Consider the following 13,422-nt stretch of genomic DNA (forward strand, 5'->3'; position numbering starts at 1 on the left):
AAGGAGGGGAATAATGTAAAGGATCAGTAGAGATATTGTTGAGAGTCAGAAAAATTGGAGATCCATGTTTTTGCAAGTAAGTTATGACTTCATAACGGAAGCGTAGTGAACTCCCATTTAGTTGGCACTTGTAATTGAGACGAGACGAACTCTGCGACACGATGCCCAGAGTTCAGTTGAGAGGTGCAAATAAAAACGCAATGCATGCAATTATCGGATGTTAGTTGTGAAACCAGCGGCGAGCAAAATGTTACGTGAAAGTTCCAAATTTCCTATTTTACTTTTATTGTTGGGCGTAAGCTCGACTAGAGCTCTGGAATTGCGTGAGTTCAGCTTGTAGCTACTGCAATTTTCCTCAGGATTCCAAAACTCGGTCTTCTCTTTGCAGCTTCGCCGCTGCAGCGCTGCCAACCCGAAGATCAGGACTGCCTGATCGCGCAGGTTCAATCGTATTTCCAGCACTTTAGCCAGGGAATTCCTGAACTGATGGTGCCAAGTTTGGATCCCCTGGAGTTGGGAGTAGTGCGTGCCCTAAACAATGATCCCAGCGGTGCGTTGTCTTTTAATCTCGTGCTGACAAACACTTCACTCCACTTGCTGTCGAAAGCACAGCTAACGAGCATTAAGGGTTTCACCAGGGACCTGAGTAAACCTCTGAAACTTACCTGGATCTTAAGTGCAAAGAAACTAGAGGTGCATGCCACCTATGACGTCAAGGGCAAGATCATAATGCTGCCTATCGTGAGCAAAGGCGATGTTGTCATTCGTTTAAACGATGTGCAGACCAAGAGCAGAGTTTCAGCTGTTGCCGAAAAACGTGACGATGGCAAGTACTATCTGAAGCTAACCGAGCACAAGTCCGTCTCCAAAGTTGGCAGGCAAGTTGAACATCAGGATTTTCCAAATTGCATTCCTAAGTAGTTTTTTTTGCTTTCTTTCAGTGGTAACTTTAGCATGTCAAACTCAACCAACATAAATCCAGCATTAGCGGATAGCATGTTGTCGGTGCTGAACAATGATTGGGAAGCGTTGTCTGCGGATATTCAGCCCAGGATCACTGAAGCCTATGATCGCTCCATTAAGCGTATAATTGAAAGTCTCTGGAATGCAGTGCCCTATGATGACTTCTTTAACATTGTCTAAGATTCAGGCATTTATTTCAATATTTGTATGTATTTATGAGAAAATTGTATTTAAATAAAATAAAGTACTTATTTTGGTTGGTTGAGCTGGCGCCCAACGTGCGACATTATAAAGCATTTTGAACAAGCATTTTACAAATATCTTTGGCATGAAATGGTTAATACGGAAGTATATCACCAAGAAAGTAGAGTATAGAACTGCTAGTTGCGTAGGAGCTTTTTCAATAAAATTATTGAAACCAGCTACGTGGCTATTAATTACGCAATGGGAAACTTGTTTCAACAAGTTGTTCGATTATTAGTTGTTCGAATATTAATTGAGCTTTACATCAATGTTCATTATTACTTGCAAGAATTTAAATAATTATATGGCTTAGCGTATTTATGCCACGCTCGTATTAAAAACAGTTAATAAATGTCTCAAATCAGCTGCTAACGATCGCAGCATTGTAACAACTAAATTAAGAGAGTTACATTGTAAGCGATCTTATGGAGATCATATAACAACACGTAGATCCCAGAACTATATAAACCATAGCAAGGCTCAGACAGTATTGTAGTTTGACGAACATGTTAAAGATCGCGCTTAGAGTTCTGCCCCTTATATTGGGCATTTGCGGTACGCTCGCCCAGGGATATATTCGTAAGTAGCTTAGTTTTAAATATTCAGTATTAAATGTCTTACCACATTTATCTACACATGAAGCCTCCGCTTTGGTTCGCTGTTCAGTGGATGATAAAAACTGCTTTAAAACTCAAGCGGAGCAATATGTGAAGTATTACAAAAATGGAATTCCGGAGCATGGTATTCCGGGCGTGGAGCCTTTAGAATTGGGAGCACTGAACTTTCGGCTTGGCAACTCAAATAGCCCGTTACAAATGGAATTGGAGGCAACTAATGTTGCTGTCGCAAACTTTGGCAACGGCCTGATCGTAGATAGCTTGCAGATTAATGCCTCTGCCACGGATCTTACCACACCCTTTAATGTGATCTGGAAAATAAGTTTCCCCGAGCTGGATATCAATGCCGATTACACGTTGAAGGGCAAATTTCTTATCTTGCCCATGAATAGCAAGGGTAAGCTGAAAGCCAAGCTGACCAAAGTAGTGGTCACTGCTACTTGTTTTAATCAGCCCGAGAAGCGTAAAGATGGCAACACGTACTTAAAGATCGTAAAGATCGGCGCAACAGAATCCATTGGCAGGTAGGCGACGCAGTCCGTCAATACTTTATCAAAATGCATTGTCCATTGTTTTTATTTTACAGCATCAAGATAAACTTCACGAATCTATTCAAAGATGCGGAACTGAATGAAGCAACTGTGAAGGTGTTCAACGATGAATTTTCGACATTCGAGGGTGAGATCAAACCGAAGTTAATGAACGCCATTACACGTAAAATGAAGTCCGTATTGCAAAAGCTCTTCGATGTAATGCCTTATGAGGGTTTGTTCCTCAATAAAAAAGTAAAATAATGATATAAAGAATTTGTTGTTTTTGGATTGTTGTCACTGTTCTGGCAACGTTCTTTATTGGATTTTTTTTATTGTGTGGATTTTTAGATAGTAATTTCGGCTGGAAGATTACGCATCAATTAATAGTCGGGTGATTTGTGCGGACAACTAAAAAAGAGATGAAACAAAGTTACAGAGTGAATCCAAATCAGAATAGACAAATTACTTACCTGAATAACAATCAAATCCTTTATGTACGTGGTGTGCTGCTGGGTTGAAGTTTGTCTAGGCCTTGGAGAGGGGGCTTAATTGCTGGTAACTGGTCGCAAATAATGGATTCAGCAGCAGCTGCAGCTTCGACCGCTATCCATCGCCGTGCTGCGTTTGATCCTCCTCCGGATGTTCCACAATCTTGCTTTCTAGCGGTATAATAGCCTGTAAAAGTAATACACATTATACATTAGCTGCTTGGGCGCGAAGACTTGAGTTTTTTACCTTGATTTTGCGGTGTTTGGTCTCTTTGTCGTTGTCGGGCGGACTCTCCGAGCCGTCCGTGGTCTTGATAAACGACGAGTAGAACGAGGAGAAACTGGAGCCATCCATATCATCGCTGTTGCCATTACTGTCCGTGTATTTCTGTATGGGGAGACACGAAGAGTTAGAGCTGGAATGAGGACTTTTATAAATTGGGACTTACCTTGGTGTTGGCGGGATTGCTAGGCTGATCAGATGTGTAGTCGCCCTCGCCCGTTACCGAGGCTATTGGTGAGTCGGGTACCTCTTTTTTCGATGTATCCGATGGCGCCACATTCGATCCCGGTTCCGCCTTGACGGACGTAGCCTGTGAAGCGGGACGTTGCAGCTGCGACGGCGTTATGGAATGAAAGGCGCCCTGAGTCTTTGTGTTGCTCGAAAGCGGCGCGACCATAACTTGTTGTGCCTGCAAGAAAGATGCCAAAGAATTAGCAATGCGAGATTATTCCGAGATAACTAATTAGCATACCGTGTACACCGTTTTGTTGTAGTTGGACTGTGAGCCACTCGATCTTTCCGGCATCTGCAGGGCATTGCCAACACTCGAGAAGGGCATCGGCTGGTACATCATTGCGGTCGCGGCCGCTGCCGCCGGATGCGTGTAGAAGAGCGAAGGATGCGGATACATCACACCGGCCATGTATTGCAGCGGCATCGCTGCAGCTGCCGCCGCTGCTGCGGCTGCTTGTTGCGAGGTGCTCGGCTGATCGCAGCTTTTGTGCGTGCGTTGCGGTGCATGAGCATTGGCGGCATTCGCGGCAGCTGCCGCATTTGCCGAGGCGCTGGCCAACGGCGCCGGGATGTAGTAGAAGGCGGGGAAGAGGCTGTGCTGCGGCGAGAAGCTGCTTTGGGCGACCGCAGTGTGGGTGGTGTGAGCGGAGGGTGTTGTGATGCCCACCGAGAAGGGGGGCCAGAGATTGATGTTCTGGGTGCAGTTGAGACTGCTGCCAACGTATTGATTGCTGGCCAACGATGGCGTATTGGGCGTTGGGCATTTGGTTAACGTATGACCATCGGACACGCCCACATTGGCGCCCACACCGACGCCACTGAGTGTGAGCTGTTGCTTGGGTTTGTTCGCCTCGCCCTCCCAGGAATGCGAGCCACCGCGCTTGATGCCATGACCGTGTCCCGGTCCGCTATATTCGAGCATCTTCTCATTGGCGGATTTCTTGTTCTTTTCGCCGGTGCGTCCACGCGACTCGCGATGCTTCTTCAGCATAAATTTCTCCATCTCATCGTTGTGCTTGTTGAGCAGCGATTCGGTGAGCGTGACCGTAACGGGCGGTGCATTGGCACTGGCCCCGCTGGCGGCAGCGGAATTGCCGCCGCCCGAGGTGCCAGTGCCGGCATTGCTAGTGTTGGTCACACTGCTCATGCGCACATTGCTGCCGGTGGTGAAGTTGCCGGATGAACCGCTGCCGCCACTACCCTCGAAACCGTGTACGGGACTGACGGTGCTGCGTGCATCCTCGCGAGCACTGCTCACATACGAGGATTCCACTTTGGGCGGATCGAGTTCGACGGGGGCGGTGACAGGCTTGCTGTTAAAAAAACGCAGCAGGTTCTCGTTATAGTTTAGCTGATTGTAGCTGGGTGGCGTCTCAGTGGAACTCTTACTGTCATAGTAGTCGTGATGCGGCGATATTTCACCAAGCATTACGCTATCACGCTCCGATACGGTTAGCTCGTTCTCATGCGGCAACTCCAGCTTTAGATCCGCCCGCGTCACCTCATCCATCAGTGTTTCCATGAAGCTGGCGAGCGCCTGGCAGCGACGCGAAACCTCTTGCTTAACGGTATCCGATGGTCGCGACACCGTCTCCGCCAGCAATTTGACAATATCCTCTTTAATCCGTGTGTTGCGGCTCTGTGCCTCCTCGGATATCTTTGGCTTCGCATTGGGTGCCATTTCAAACACATTGCACTGTTTGGGACCTGTATGAATCAAGAGCATGAGAGTGAATTAATTAACTTGGAGTCGAGATGGGTTTGACATGAAAGAAATCCCTCTTTTTCTAGAAATAATGTGTGAAACTTTTATTTCCCAGTCAACCTTTCTAATCTCACGAAAGCCCTTCGGATTGCAGAGTAACTCTTTTAAATCTATAAATACCTGGGAAACCTTTATTTACAAACTTACGCCTGAAACTATTCGCTTTCAGGTTATATTTTTTCTAAAATGAGGTCTTTTCATTTAGAACAGTTCCTAACTAAGGAATACTAATGGCTGACATAACGCAAAAAGTTCCCTCACTTACCCTGAAAGACTCGATGATGTCCGACGACAAATTCCAGCTTGCGTGACCAGGGATTGACGAAACTAGTCCATTCTGTTTCGAGAAGTATGTAACACCCATTCTGTATGAGAAACCTATACGGTTTGCTGCAGAAAGAAGCACCAGCTGTTTGACCTTTTTTCATGACCATTTCGTAGGTTTCCTTCATTGCAGTGAGATCTTCATGGTGATAGAAATCCATAATGGACCGTCCAATTAGGTCCTGTGGCAAATAACCTAGTGCGCTCACTGAGGCACTATCCACATGCGAAATGATGCCGGTGGCGGTGTGACGAATGGCAAACTTGGGACTCTTCGGTGACAGGATTTCATCTGGAACTGAGAGAGAAGCATGAGGGAGAAATAACAAGTATTCAGACTTTTCGCCTACCTTTGTAGCTACTCTTGATGGGCGTGGCGGAGATGACGAGCAACATATTTGTGCCATTCGAGACCATATAGTTGTCGGGACGTGCTTCCTCTGGAGCTTCCCGGAATGTAAGACCCAGGCGAAAGGGTTCATAGTTAACAGCACGTCCAATGACCCCAAAACCTCCCGAGGTAAGACCTCGATAGCGTCGCAGCATCACACAAAATGTGCTACGTGCATCCTTTGGCATACTGCCCCGCGACTCGGCAATGGGTATGCCGGTGGTAATTTGACTGGCGAATGTGGCGCGATCCTTGAGATGCACGAAATCGATAAACGAACGACCCAGCCACATGTCGCGCGGAAATCCAAGCACATCCGTAATGCTGGGCGTCGTGTAGAGCACAATGCCATCATGCATGGAGATGACACAACAGAAACTGTCCTCCTTGGAGCGTTCATGGTGCTGCTGCTTGCCTACACCGGCTGCCACCGTCTCCAGTTTTCCCGGCGCCGATTCGTATGTCTTGTCGGACTTTACACAAATGCCAGTACCGGGGACAGCAGCGTTGCCGGCAACCGCCATGCTGCCTGTGCCCGGCAATGTGCTGACCGACAGGCACGACGATGTGGGTAGCTGTTGTGCCTGCTCCGATTGATTTGCGGCCTCGCCATTCTGCTCCGTTTCGAGCAATTGCAATTGCTCGCTGAGCTGTTCACTTGGCGGTGGTTCGCACAGTTGTTGTGTATCCTGAAGTTCCTGAAGCTGCTCACAACTTCCGCTACTGGGTCTCGGCTGTGGCTCCTCGGTGCTCTCAAGGGATGTTGTGACGGTAGCCTGGGCTTGTGTGCACTTGGCCTTCTTCTTCTTGCGCGATTTTTCCTTATTCCTCTTGATGACCATGTCGCTGCTGCTGGCCTGCGTCGAGGGTTTGCCGCCATAGCCGCTGCTGCCCGATGAATGGCTACCACTAAGGCGCGACTTGGAGCTGCCACTGAGAGACGCAAATATAGAAGAAATATTCGTTTAAGGACTTGCGATCGGTATTAATCTGTTTTGTTTGTTTTATCGATTAATGCTTTTACATCGATAGTCACAAAATCATAAGTAGGAAGGAATAGATATATCGATCAATGTATTAAAAAAGCTTACAGCCTATCGTTTCAAATCAATAACGATATTTTAATCGACTTATCGATGACTCACCTGCGCTGTGACTGACTGTTACTGCAACTGTTGGAATATGCCGAATCGGATACCTTAGTATTATGTGTTGACTCTGTGGATTCGCCTTCCATTTTTCTTTTTTTGTTTGTTTACTTCTTCTTTAGAAACAATATTAGCGTATAATAGTTATGCTTTTACTGCCTGAAGAAGCTGACGTTTGATATACATATGTATATTTGTACGCGCCGAAAAGTATTCTACAATTTAAAGAAGAAACCGTTAAACGACAAAGAAGCAGCAGCAACATAACTGTAAATGCCAATGCGAGATTCTCTGAGTTAGTATTAAGCTCGACGTAATGGCGTCACGTTTGATTTAAACTCATTCAACAACAGCCCACACAAAACGTCACGTCACGTAACTCAACTTAATAGAGAGTGCAAGCGACTAATATAGAGAGAGAGAGAGAGAGAGAGAGAGAGGGAGAGAGCCATTGAGTTGCAGCCTTGGCGTGCACTATTCTAAATGTATTCACGTGTGGCTGCAGCTGAACTTGCTGACAAATGCCGTTATGCAAAACAACAACAGCGACGCAAATAGAAAAATGCCGGCATATCGAATAGCGCATCAGCAATGGCATCCGAAAACTCAACGTTGCCAGATCGTCCAGTTATCTAGACAATCTTGCATGGCCAGATTCGCTTTGGTTTATTTTTTAAAACACTTTGGTCGCCTTGTATACATTTTTTGGCTGAATGGTCAAAAGTTCCAAAAACAAAAACAATGCTGAGCGCATCAAATTACGCAAAGCGAAGCATTCTGAGATGTCAGAGCAACATACTTTCGCAATATTCCAAGCATTATATAATGTAATGTGAGCATTATTCGTTTGTATGTATCTCAGATTTATATGAAAACAAAACAATTATCGAAATAATTATGAAGAATTGTAATATACACTAGGCATAATTATGCAATCGATAATTAAAGTTAATTGTTTTTGATGAGATAGGTTTTCTTATTAGCGCTTGGATCGTGTAACTGTAAATCGCCATTCGCCATTCTAATTGGATTGAGATGTACTTACGAAATGTTTATTTCGTATTAAATGACACAAAGGTTAATTACCAAATATCACATTTACCCAATAGCTCATTAATAATTATCTTGAGTATTTTACTTTACTTATGAAATAAATACAAATTTTAATTTTGTTTTCAAATAAGTTTTTAACAACGCGTCGTATGTGTGATATTTTTAGAACTGCAAGACCTGTTGTTGCGCAGGGACTACGACAATCTGATTTGAGTTTTATGACAATTTAACTACTTTGTTTTGGGTGCTGTTGTTGTTGTTGTTGATTTTGCCAAAGCATGCCGGCTAGTTGAATGCATTTCTAGTTGTTGTTGCTTTAGAGCTCTCGAAGTTGTTTCGTTATCTCTGTCACACACACGTACACAAACACATGCAAGCTCACTCACTTACAAGGGCACTTAATAGAAATGCACGTTCAACGTAAATAAGTTACGTAGCGTCAACAACAACAAGAACACATTTATGTAAGCTGCTGGTCGAGCTTTTGTATGCAATTGTATATTTGTGATAATGTGCGCGTCATTTTTGCCTACGCTCTCTCGTTCTCTCTCTCTGCCTCTCTTTATTTGTGCTCACAAATTTATACGTTCGTTCTTTCGTTAACTCTCTTTTTGTTTCGTTCACTCGCGATCTACGCATTGCAAACATTGCATTTGCATATGGATTCTATTGAATGCACAATATGTTTGCATTCAGAAATCATACTTATTAGTAGTTCACTTTTGATTATTCACTTGAACAAAAATAGTATTGTGTATAAATAAGATAAACGTTGTTTTCAGTTTACACTCTGGAGTGTTGTAGTTTTGTTTTATCTTCCGTTCGATTTGTATCGACGACCTACTTGATGAAAACTCACGCGAATACTGAAAACAGTTGCGACAACTCAGAGACGAAAAGCGCATTGAGCGGCGCCAGCGTACCAAGCTTTGCAAAAAAAAAAAACAAAATTCGCATACATTCATAAGCCAACACACACATAAGCAAAAGCAGCGCCAACAACGTGCGTTCTACTTCGGCGATTCACTTCGCGCCACGCCTTCGGCAATCGACGACCCAACGATTGACACTCGGCTCGTTCTGACACAGTTCTACTGTCCTTAACCCTTAGCCGGCTCGCTAAGATATGCGTGGCCTTGGCTTGTCTATTCTATTATTTCATATAATTTTGAAATTTGCAAATACGTAAGTTATCAAGTAAAAAATATACAATTATTGGTTGGAACTGTTGTGTGCCGTTGGGCCATTGATGGGTTAAAGATCTAACGGCGAGCAAAGGCGAATGCAAGAATCTAGTGAAAGACAGCTGCGCGGCAGAAGCCAAAGTCAAAGCAGACGCAGCTGAATGGACCTCGGTGTCTCGTGGTCGACGCCACGTTTGTTGAAAGAGGGCGGGGCGGTTGGTGTACAGTGGTGTGTGCAGTGGGGGAGGAACAGTACAACGGCGGCACGTTGGCTCTTTCTTGATGTGACTGTGAGTGTGCCTCAAAAATGTGCAATACGAGTCACGCACAACAGCCACGTGAGTTTGAGTTTGCTATTGTTGTTGTTGTTCTCGTTGCCGCTGCCTCTGCCGCCGCCATTGCTTTCGCTTTCATTGCCCTCGGCCGAGTACCTTATCCCTTTGTTCCCGTCCCAACCATAGTAACCGGGCATTAGTCATTGAGTTGAGTTGCGTTGAGTTGATCACAAAGAGCAACAAGCTTGCACTCTTGTGCGCGCCCATTTCCAATTGTTGCCATAATAATAGAACGAAACACATAACACAGCGCAGCACAGCCATTTGGCATGGCAGCCTTTTAGGCGTTGCCAGCTATTTTTGGGATGGAGCTGAGAAACAATGCCAGAGACTTACGCTGATGCAATGCACTCTGCGAAATAGCTTAGAACAATCAGTATTGTTTCTAAATACTACATACATTCATATGTAATATTAATTATTTATGCCGGTGTCAAAAGCAACTCCAATTGCTTTTAGATCTGGGACGCCATCTTTAATTCCGCATTATGCTAACTCACAGACTTCGATAGTCCTAGTTCACATGAACTGGCTGGCTCAGTGATTTCGATAGCTTCAAGGCTCAGCTCGAAGCTTCTTTAGTTATCGATTATCAAATCCTAGTTCACTTGAACTTCCAGTTCAATGAGTTCGTTAAACGTGAAGTTCAGTTTTGCTAATTTGCCTCTTAAAAATTCGTCGCAATTTTCATTGCAAATTATTCGGTCGCCGGTAAGCGGAATATGTGTAAAGTTCAATGACATCGACAAATGTGATATACATGGTAAAATTGTGAAAGTGTGCGCTATCAAAGTAAGAAAAAAGAGATTACAACTACAAATATGCAAATCGCTGACTGAGACGATGCGTCGATAAGTCACATAATTTGCGGACAGACAATTGCGCAAACGATTTGTGAATTTCGCACTGGAGCGACAAGGACAACAAGATTGCTGCAGATGTAACTGATGTTGCAAAACTGTTGCTGTCTGAAGCGCAACGTCAATGAAAGCGATTATCAAATTGATACATAAGTATCAAACAGGTTAGTAGTGTCTGTGAGTTCTGGTTATGTTGGGAAGAGCATGTAACACATATAACATAGATACCCCTTACTTCTTTTTGTGTTACTTAATGACTATTGAAGGAGAGAAATTAAAAAACCTAGAGTTCTCCCTGTCCTAGGTGGAATAGAGACGAGCAGCTTAGATAACGCCAATTATATCATAAGGGTATCTCGGGTTACCAGTTATGTCAGATATCCAATGTATTATATAAGCTCAATCCACCTAGGGAACTGATATCTTAAGGCTATGGCCAAGTAAACATGACGAGTTTTCCGAGCACTCCACATAAACAAAGACCTCAACACTTCACAGCCATAAATTGAGTTACAACGGCGCAAAAAACGAAAAAAATAAAAACAAGTAGAATGGGACTCCCAATTCGGTTTCAGTTTCTCGGTTGCAGTCGCACTCTCGCTGTTTCAGTTGATGTCTGGGCTTTTGTCACTTTGTTCCTGCTCTCCTGCTCTAACTAAAGCATAACTAAGCACGCGTACACACACACACATACACCTGTGTATGTAATTAAAAGTCAGTTAGGTGAATTTGAGACGACGAACAAGTTAGCAAAGCAAAATGACACAAACAGCGACAACGGGCAACGAAACAATGGAAAACAAATGTCAAAAGAAGAGAGATAGCACAGAAAGAAGCCCGCGTACTGCGTTAAAAGGTGTGAGTACGACTGAGTGAATGTTAGAGTGTGTGTGCGTGTGTGTGTGTGTGTGTGCATGTGAGTGCGTGAGCTCCCTATTTTGTGTGTGCGAGTATATTTGTGCGTGCTTAGTTTGTTGAGCAAGGGGGGAAGCACAGAAGGGACGTTGTAAGCGATTTCCTTATAATAACAATTTTTACAACTAAATGTTTTGTGGACATTACACGTCTTGATGACTTTAAATTTAATACGAATTTTGAGCGGATTCGGGTATTGTTCTAAGGCCGTTTGAAATAGATTTTGGAGTTCAGCTTAATTTGGACAAACGTTTTTGACATGTTTAGGAAGTGTTGTTACATGTACCCAGATTATAAGAAGAGCGCAATTAAGACGCTTCTTTTAAAATGCTTTGAGACTTGTGCGGATTCTGAGTGGGGGGCCTGCTGAAAGTTAGATCATCTTCAAGCCACAAATTTGGAGTTAAATTTAAATTGAGTGATATTATAAACTTGACATATTAATTTTATATAATAATTTAGTTTAGTGTTCTATATACATTATTTAACTTAAACATTCTCTTTGACACAAATGGATACGAAAATTGTTAAAGCTTTTATTGCGAAATGCGAATATTTTATCCTGATGAATTTGCATTTCACTTAATTTGTATTGTTTTTTTTTTCTCGGTATTTTATCAGCTGTTAGCTGTGGGGGCTTCAGTCACTGAGTTAGCCTCAAGCATTAAAACATACAATCGCTTAAAATGCCAAGTCATGGGCACGCATTATCATAACTCAACGCAACTGTGCACTGAGCATGCCATAAAATCCATTTTACATTTTATATTATTCATTTTTCATTTCTCATTTTCCACTTTTGCATTTTCCACTTGTAAATGCAACGTCAAATGTTTTTGCCTTGAACTCGTGGAAAATTTCGCACATACATAAGTTAAAAATCGCACTTAAGATATGTGCATATAATAACCATATGGGAGTTATGCTTATACAAATGCAAACGCAGCTCAACTGCAAATTAGTTAAAACTAAAGACGGCTATTTCGATGGAATTGCTAGAGATACAGTGCTAACACGTTATAATGAATTTGAAGAGAGATGTTCAGATAAGTTTGATAAGTTTGAAACTTGATGAAATTTCTTAAGTTAAAATTTAATTAAATATTACCTATTATACAATTAGGTTAGATAATTGAGCTACCGTACATATGAGTATATCAGTTGAATGTGCATTCATTTTAGGGTTGTTCCACTGTTTGTTTAAAGACCGAACCACTTTGATATGATATGCATGTATACTTATATATATATATATATATATGTATATAGTACGATAGACTTTGCCTGGGAGCCTGAGAGAGCGACCTTTAATGGTGCCATTGTGTGCTAAATAGTAGCCCCAGACTTAGACGCTGTCTGAATCTGAATCTGTAACTGAAGCACCACCAGCAGCAGCAGTAGCGACTAGCTCCTCCACCGGCTCTATGCCATCCTCAACGGTGTCGTCTTCGTCACCGTCGTCATCGTCTTCGAGCGGTGGCTATTTCACACGCTCTGCGTTCCATTGTTCCCACATTTTTCCATTCATTCAGTTTGCTCACTTTGTGTTCCTACTTTGTAATAAGTTTTGCCCCGGAAAAAAAGCAAACGGGCATCTCGCCCTTCCCCTTCCCCTTCTCCTACCCCTTCTGCCATGTCATAGTACTTGTGTCTTGAGTTTGTCATTTTGGCCACCGGCTGTCGTCGTCGTCGTCGTCTCCATCTCCATCTCCATCGTCATCATCAGCCACCGTCACCGTCACAGCCACATCAACATCCATCGTCTTCATGAAGCAGCCACATGCAATGCCAATAGCCCTATAATGAGTGTACTTTATATGGGGTTACTGAGCACATACACCTAGCACCTAGCACCAAGAACTAAGCGAAGTGCTACATAAGTACTATATAAACAGTGTCCCCTTCCCTCCACTTCTCCATTAAGTATTATATAGGAAACTTGTCAGATACTTAAAAAATATCGTGGGAGTTTCTGGCGACGCTTCATTAGCTTAATTGATTGATCTCTTAGCCACTATTGTTACTTAGAGGGGAAACTAACCATGGACCGGAATAGAGTTTAGTTGGATTTGATATTAAATTCAAC

General features: G+C 43.3%; 3 protein-coding genes across 4 annotated transcripts; 2 read left to right on the forward strand and 1 right to left on the reverse strand.

Moving 5' to 3' along the window:
* The first annotated feature begins 207 nt into the window (after window positions 1-207).
* Window positions 208-1,272, forward strand: LOC117568960 (circadian clock-controlled protein daywake). Its single transcript, XM_034249921.2, has 3 exons — window positions 208-323; window positions 389-878; window positions 942-1,272. The coding sequence occupies exons 1-3, from the start codon at window positions 218-220 to the stop codon at window positions 1,141-1,143; spliced, it is 798 nt and encodes a 265-aa protein (XP_034105812.1). The 5' UTR covers window positions 208-217; the 3' UTR covers window positions 1,144-1,272.
* Window positions 1,273-1,686: 414 nt separating this feature from the next.
* Window positions 1,687-2,629, forward strand: LOC117569063 (circadian clock-controlled protein daywake-like). The gene is made up of 3 exons (XM_034250080.2): window positions 1,687-1,785; window positions 1,849-2,347; window positions 2,410-2,629. Exons 1-3 carry the CDS (start codon window positions 1,713-1,715, stop codon window positions 2,615-2,617), a joined length of 780 nt encoding a protein of 259 aa, XP_034105971.1. The 5' UTR covers window positions 1,687-1,712; the 3' UTR covers window positions 2,618-2,629.
* Window positions 2,630-2,635: 6 nt separating this feature from the next.
* Window positions 2,636-8,891, reverse strand: LOC117568601 (period circadian protein). Of its 2 annotated transcripts, XM_034249357.2 has the most exons (9): window positions 8,748-8,891; window positions 6,987-7,204; window positions 5,801-6,774; window positions 5,392-5,748; window positions 3,600-5,068; window positions 3,294-3,536; window positions 3,092-3,232; window positions 2,827-3,031; window positions 2,636-2,764 (listed from the first exon to the last, which is right to left on the reverse strand). In XM_034249357.2, exons 2-8 carry the CDS (start codon window positions 7,076-7,078, stop codon window positions 2,960-2,962), a joined length of 3,348 nt encoding a protein of 1,115 aa, XP_034105248.1. In that variant the 5' UTR covers window positions 7,079-7,204; window positions 8,748-8,891; the 3' UTR covers window positions 2,636-2,764; window positions 2,827-2,959. The 2 variants fall into 2 exon arrangements, with proteins under 2 accessions (XP_034105248.1, XP_051864569.1); XM_052008609.1 differs by lacking the exons at window positions 2,636-2,764; window positions 2,827-3,031; window positions 3,092-3,232; window positions 3,294-3,536 and having other exon boundaries at window positions 4,465-4,674; window positions 4,751-5,068.
* Between the last annotated feature and the right edge of the window lie 4,531 nt (window positions 8,892-13,422).

This window comes from Drosophila albomicans, chromosome X (assembly GCF_009650485.2).
Source record: "Drosophila albomicans strain 15112-1751.03 chromosome X, ASM965048v2, whole genome shotgun sequence".
Lineage (NCBI taxonomy): Eukaryota > Metazoa > Arthropoda > Insecta > Diptera > Drosophilidae > Drosophila > Drosophila albomicans.

What these genes read in the sequence shown, in the direction of transcription:
- LOC117568960 (XM_034249921.2), top strand. Translation starts at nt 218, where the DNA reads ATGTTAGTTGTGAAACCAGCGGCGAGCAAAATGTTACGTGAAAGTTCC. An exon ending in GACTAGAGCTCTGGAATTGC is followed by an intron (nt 324 to 388) that starts GTGAGTTCAGCT and finishes TTCTCTTTGCAG; the next exon opens with CTTCGCCGCTGCAGCGCTGC. An exon ending in TCCGTCTCCAAAGTTGGCAG is followed by an intron (nt 879 to 941) that starts GCAAGTTGAACA and finishes GCTTTCTTTCAG; the next exon opens with TGGTAACTTTAGCATGTCAA.
- LOC117569063 (XM_034250080.2), top strand. Translation starts at nt 1,713, where the DNA reads ATGTTAAAGATCGCGCTTAGAGTTCTGCCCCTTATATTGGGCATTTGC. An exon ending in GCTCGCCCAGGGATATATTC is followed by an intron (nt 1,786 to 1,848) that starts GTAAGTAGCTTA and finishes CTACACATGAAG; the next exon opens with CCTCCGCTTTGGTTCGCTGT. An exon ending in GCAACAGAATCCATTGGCAG is followed by an intron (nt 2,348 to 2,409) that starts GTAGGCGACGCA and finishes TTTATTTTACAG; the next exon opens with CATCAAGATAAACTTCACGA.
- LOC117568601 (XM_034249357.2), bottom strand. Translation starts at nt 7,078, where the DNA reads ATGGAAGGCGAATCCACAGAGTCAACACATAATACTAAGGTATCCGAT. An exon ending in CATCAAGAGTAGCTACAAAG is followed by an intron (nt 5,749 to 5,800) that starts GTAGGCGAAAAG and finishes CTTCTCTCTCAG; the next exon opens with TTCCAGATGAAATCCTGTCA. An exon ending in GCAATCCCGCCAACACCAAG is followed by an intron (nt 3,233 to 3,293) that starts GTAAGTCCCAAT and finishes CTCCCCATACAG; the next exon opens with AAATACACGGACAGTAATGG.